This window comes from Mastomys coucha, unplaced genomic scaffold (genome assembly GCF_008632895.1).
Source record: "Mastomys coucha isolate ucsf_1 unplaced genomic scaffold, UCSF_Mcou_1 pScaffold23, whole genome shotgun sequence".
Classification (NCBI taxonomy): Eukaryota; Metazoa; Chordata; class Mammalia; order Rodentia; family Muridae; genus Mastomys; species Mastomys coucha.
The window spans coordinates 115,847,198-115,853,340 of NW_022196906.1; the positions used below are offsets into that span (position 1 = coordinate 115,847,198).

At 51.9% G+C, this 6,143-nt stretch overlaps 1 protein-coding gene across 3 annotated transcripts in view; it reads right to left on the reverse strand.

Moving 5' to 3' along the window:
* Sec22c (SEC22 homolog C, vesicle trafficking protein) overlaps positions 1-6,143 on the reverse strand; it is a 22,316-nt gene that overhangs the window by 11,102 nt on the left and 5,071 nt on the right. For 2 of the 3 annotated variants that reach the window (XM_031344743.1, XM_031344745.1), the window contains exons 2-3: positions 3,872-4,080; positions 1,449-1,612 (exon numbers count right to left, since the gene is read on the reverse strand). In XM_031344743.1, coding sequence (XP_031200603.1) covers positions 1,449-1,612; positions 3,872-4,053 — 346 coding nt within the window. In that variant the 5' untranslated portion in view covers positions 4,054-4,080. Of the gene's footprint in view, positions 1-1,448; positions 1,613-3,871; positions 4,081-5,764; positions 5,944-6,143 lie in introns of those variants that run through there. The other variant, XM_031344744.1, reaches the window with a different exon arrangement.

The window sequence follows — 6,143 nt, forward strand, 5'->3', positions numbered from 1 at the left end:
CACTCTGTAGACCAGGCTGGCCTCGAACTCCGAAATCCGCCTGCCTCTGCCTCCCAAGTGCTGGGATTTAAAGGCGTGCGCCACCACCGCCTGGCATATCATGTATTTCTAGTATCACGGTTCTCTGACTCTAAGGAGCTATGATGGTGCTAGGGAAGGTCTCCTGTCAGATGCAGCTCACTGCTTTGCAAGAAAGGCCCATACAGAGAGAAGGGCAAAAGAATGCAGCTTCATTCTTCCCCAAATCAACTGGGGCCATGGGAGCCACAGCTGTGGCCTGCGTACAGCCAGCCAGCACTGTCCAGGCGGGAAGAAGAGGGTCCCAGCTTCACAAAGGCCTCCCAGGTCTGCCACAGTGAGGCCCTACACTTGGGCATTCCTGCTCCTGAAAGTGACATCCCCAGGCCCAAGGCCACTGAGGGACAGTGAAGGCTCTGGCAGTCATAGCCAGACGGCCTAAGTGCTGGCCTCACACCTGACTGTGCCAAACACTTCCAGATCCCAGTTCTAGTCCATCCCAGATACCAGACATCCACTGCCCACCTCTCTTGCTCCCTAGAGCAGAGTTCCCAACTCCCCCAACACTGCAGCCCTTTAATACAGTTCCTCCTGTTATGGTGACCCCCTCCACCATAAAATTATTTTTGTTGCTACTTCATAAGTGTGATATTGCAATGCAAATATCTAATATATCCGATGATCTTAGGTGACCCCTCTAAAATGACTGTTCAAGCCCCCTCCTTCCCTCCACAAAGGGCTGCCACCCACAGGTGGAGAAACACTGCCCCAGAGCTCAAAATGAACCACTCTTGGCCAAAACTGGGCATGCCCCATGACTATCAGGCTGCGCTCTGTAGACTTGGGATCACAAAGAACCTTCTGGTAGACGCTAGAACAAAAATGTCTTCTTCTGAAGCAGTCTTTGTCAACCTGCTTGAGGGAAGGACCACATTCTCCTCATTTCCAGACTGTCACAGCCTGATGCTTTGACAAAATGGAGGAAAAACAAACAAACTGCTGCAGGAACGTGGAATCACCACAGAAGTTGGGAGCATTCTCTATCTCCTAGGCTCACCCCACTCCCTCAGAGCTCTGCCCCAGAATGCCCTCTGCAGAACTTTCTCCAGGTGTAAGAAGACAGTGAACAGTTCAGGGTCCTGGGCCGTCCTGTTCTGGCCTATGCAGGCTGTGGTTTGCTGAACCCAGCTTCAGGCGCCTGTGGTGAATAGCCTACCCAGGCTCCACCCTTCCTCCACCTCCCCACAGGCTCTGAAGACACAGAAAAGGCCACTGTGGAAAGCCCCACGGCCACTCTTGTTGCCATGAAATCAGTGGCATGTGCTTGCACCTCCTCCGGTTTTCCTGGATAGTTAAGGCCAAACCTACACTTCAATTTCTACACACATTAACACCATATGAGGAGAAAGGCATGAAAGACAGATACAAACCAAACTCAAGAAAGGCGTAGGGCCGGGAGGCCAGGCCGATGCAGGTGGTGTCATAGGAAGCTGTGAAGTCCCACCACAGAGTCTCCAGGAAGCAGAAGGCCATGGCTGCCGGGCACTGGCGCGAGCAGATGGCCATGCAGGCCACGTCCCCCAATGATGAAAAACTGAAAGAGGAGGAGATGTCTGAGCTGGCAGGAAACAGGCTGAGCAACCCCCACCTCGTCTTCCTTGATGTTGTCTTTTTATTTTCTCCGCTTTAAAGAGAGGATCTCTATTGTAGGTCAGGTTGGTGTCAAACTATGTAGCCCAGGATGGCCCTTTAGCTAATGCCCCTCCTGCCTCAGCCTCCTAGGATTACAGACATAGACTTGGTGCATCCATATACATGCAGGCAATGCACTCATACACATAAAATAATAAAATAAATCTAACTTAATTGTTTCTCAAGAAAAGACTAAGGCTGCCAAGATGGCCGAGTAAGAAGTGGAGCTTGCGGCCAGGGCTAATGACCTGAGTTACAGCTCCAGAATCCACATTAAAGATGTGGTGGCATGCACCTGCAGTACAAGCGCTTCTGGAGCAAGATGGGAGACAGAGACAGAATTGCTTAGAAGGTCATAGGTGAGCTGGGCCATAATATGCAGTGCAATAGAAACAAGAGATGCCTGACCTCACAAAGTGAGGGGACAGTAGCAGGTCCCAAAAGTTGAGATCAGACCTCCCCATGCATGCCATGGCATTTGAACGACATTTGTGTGTACCCATGTGCCCACACATTTATATGTGCATGTGTGTGTACGTGCATGAGCACCACACATTATTTTCTAGTGTGCACAAGCCACTGGGGTCCACCACTGGCGCCATAAAAATAAGCAAAATAAGAAAATGCAGCAGGGTAGAACATTTTACCATCCTGTGTTTAGATTTGACTGTGATACCACAGAGTGTTTTTCAGGAAAAGGATGTCCTACACAGACCACCTTCTTGGCACTCCATGTAGAAGGTGCTCAAAGGAGGTGGAGGAGGAGGAAGAGAAGGAGGAGGAGGAAGAAAAGGAGGAGGAGGAAGAGAAGGAAGAGAAGGAAGAAGAGAAGGAGGAGGAAGAGAAGGAGGAGGAGGAAGAGAAGGAGGAGGAGGAAGAAAAGGAGGAGGAGGAGGAGAAGGAAGAGAAGGAAGAAGAGAAGGAGGAAGAAGAGAAGGAGGAGGAGGAAGAGAAGGAGGAGGAGGGAGAGAAGGAAGAGAAGGAAGAAGAGAAGGAGGAGGAAGAGAAGGAGGAGGAGGAAGAGAAGGAGGAGGAGGGAGAGATGGAAGAGAAGGAGGAGGAAGAGAAGGAAGAAAAGGAAGAGAAGGAGGAGGAGAAGGATGTAGCAGCAACTCAGAGGCGTTTGCTCTGTGGGTGACAGCTCAGGTTTCCAGCCACCACGCTGCCTGCCTGCCTGCCTGCCGGCACCCTTCAGCCTTCCACCCAGGATGGGTGACACCTTCCACTTCTTTTATAATTCTGAGACTAAGTGGCCCTAAAATGCCTAAAATGGCCCCTAACTTCTCTCGCCACTTATAAGAATTATAAAAAGGAAACGAGAGGGACTTGGTAAGCAAAGACATATGTGTAAAGACGGGTGTAAAGTCTGTAACAAGCCACTCTGCTGTTTAAGCCCGCCTTGTCCCCAGGGGCTTCTTGCCTCAAGTCTCAACAGTAAGAAAGGACCAAACACATGAGCAGCACACCTGGGAACCAACCGGCTGCCTTCAAATCCTGGCTCCACTGCTCGATCACTGAAGCCTGGGCTAAGTCGTGCTTGACCTCAATTCCTTTCTGTAAAACACGTGACCCTGCCTGACCTGCCTGACCCTGCCAAGTGCACCAGAGGCCGCTGGAAGCACAGGAAAGTCATTAGGGTACGAAGCATCCGCAGCCTCTAGCAACAGTGTCGCCAGCACCCACCCTACAGTGGGGCTTCCCCTGTTGTACTAACACAAGAATCTACATCTCACTTTAAGTCTCTGAAATGAGAGACCCACCCTCACCCATTTTGTTCTCATTCCCCTGTTCCTCAAAGGAGGATCGGAAGTTCAAGGCCATCCTCAGCTACAGTCTAAGCACAAGGCTGCGGGAAATCCTGTGTCTGGGCTCTTCCACTCTCTCCTTTTCCCTCTTTCCCTCGCTGGCATTGTACTGTAGCTTCCTACCTTTCTCCTTCTACTGTACCTAAGTGGAAAATAAAGTGGCTGAAGGGAGCCCTCAGGACAAGGTGCACACGCTTGGGTGCTCTCTGACAGCAGAGGCTCTGAAGGTGGACACCACTCCTTCCCTACGCTGCTCCAAGTGTACACAGCCTCTGACTGCTGAGACCAAACCCTTCCCCCAAGCAGCCTTCAGCAGCGCCACCTTGACATCCAGGCCCGGAGAAGCGTTTACTTACTAGATACGGAAGTCACAGCTTTCTGCACAGCCGCGGCCTGGATGCCGAGCCAGCCGCTGGGCTAAGGTCTTGAGCTGCCTCCTGCATTCCAGAAACTCCTGGGCGTGGTAAAAGTCAGTGGAGGCTGAGAGGGGCAGTCCATCCCTCACCCGTACGATGCAGGCGAAAAGGATCATGGACATGGTCCGAGAGAGAAGTCATGAGGACGCCTGAGGAAAAGGAAGGGTCCTTTGTCAGTGAGGCCTGGAAATGCAACTACCTCCTCCTATGTCACTTCCAATGCTTTCCCTCTCTCATTCGTAACCTTTCTTCTCCTCTTTACTGAAGCCTTCCCTTCCCAGAACTAAGGAAACTGGGACGAGGGACAAAGGGATGGAGAAAGAGGTGGGGCCAGCAGGGCTCAGGAGCAGCAGCAGCAGCAGGTTACAGAGTTGAGGGCCTCAGGTGGACAGGAAACGCCTGACCCAACAGCAGGGTATGTGTGTCAGGCTACTCAGGGAAGAAGGTGCTGAGCAGTTCAATGGTGTCTGGGCACTGCACCGGTGATGGCAGGGAGAGGCGGAAGGCAGATGCAGGGCTGAAGGAGCACATCCTCCGGGATTCCTGCTGCCTGATTCAAAGCCAGCCAGCCTTCAGGATGATGACTGAGCCCTTACAGATGGCTGAAGGGAGTCAGTTAGCAAATCACATCGTGGTAAGATATTAAACATTTGGTCACGCTGTGTGAACACATTAGGAAACAAAAGGAAACCGATCTGGGCTGTGTACCTGTTAGCACGGCCACAGAGCCGGCAGGGGTTGGTACCCGCTGATTCCACTGCACGCACATCTGGACAGGACAGGGCCTGCGCATCTGTGTATGAGTCAGCCCAGCAAGGGCTGGCCTCAGAGGATAAACAGCTCTGGCTGCTCTTTCCATGGTATGCATCCCTCTTTGTGATCCCTCTGCTGGGCCCTCTGTTTAGTGAGATTCATGAATACAGTAGAGCCACAGGCTAGGAAGACAGCCTTACTCCAACACCACTCCTGGCTTCTAGTCACCCATGCCCTTCTCAGGGACAGGTAAACACACATCTCCACACCCACACACCCCCAAACCCACACATCCACATACACTTCCACACACCTCCACATGCACACCCCTACACATCCCTACACACACACACACACACACACACACACACACACACACAGAACAAGGGAGATCTCAACTCCTTCATCCCAAAACCTTCCAGGCTTGCCAGACTGGACTGACTCCTGCCCTCTGCCAGACAGCCACTTCTTCTAGCACTTCCACTAGAGCCAGCTGTTAAAAGCCAGGCTTCAAACTCCCTGCAGCTCCTGCAGGGCCAGGCCAGGCCAGCCACCAGAGGGCACTGTAGGCTTCACAGCCTTGCCCAGCCAGTGGCCACCAGAGGGCATTTTAGGCTTCACAGCCTTGGTTAGCCAGGGGCCACTAGGGCATTGTAGGCTTCATAGCCTTGCCCAACCAGTGGCCACCAGAGGGCACTGTAGGCTTCACAGCCTTGGTTAGCCAGTGGCCACCAGAGGGCACTGTAGGCTTCATAGCCTTGCCCAGCCAGTGGCCACCAGAGGGCACTGTAGGCTTCATAGCCTTGCTCGGCCAGTGCTGAGACTGACTCCAGGGAAGAAGAGAAACACATTGACCACGGAAGTCAACCAAACTGTTTTTAAAAACATTTTTGAAATGTTTTAAACTGAGACAGAGGAAGAACACAAGATCAGTTTGAGAACAGAACAAACCTGGGACTAACTCCTAACGAGGCCTCACATGATCAGTATGGCACAAGGAAAGAAAAATTTAAAAGTCAATGAATCAAAGCTACAGCAGAAGGGTTAGGACAGGCCCACACCCTAATGTACAATACCCACCTTATTCAGTTGCCCACTAAGACTGTACGGAGGAAATGGGTTTGCAGGTGACAGTAATCCTAAGACCAGTCTGGCCGCTATCAGAAGGACCCAGGAGACCTCCACTTCACCCTGCTTTTCCTCAATAGGGTAATGAAACGCTCTAGCTGCTCCCAGCTCTGTCCTGCTGTATGAGAGCTGCCAAGATTGAAACCTTTAAATCCTTCAAGCTACCTCTGATGAGGGAATAAAGGTGGCATTATGGATATGTCACCTGTGTCTGAGAGACTGAGGTGCAGCTGCCTGAGCTGCCTGAGGGGCCGAGGGACTTCCACCCAGATGAGGAAGAACTTTAAAAATGGAGACAGATGCCGGGCGGTGGTGGTGCATGCCTTTAATC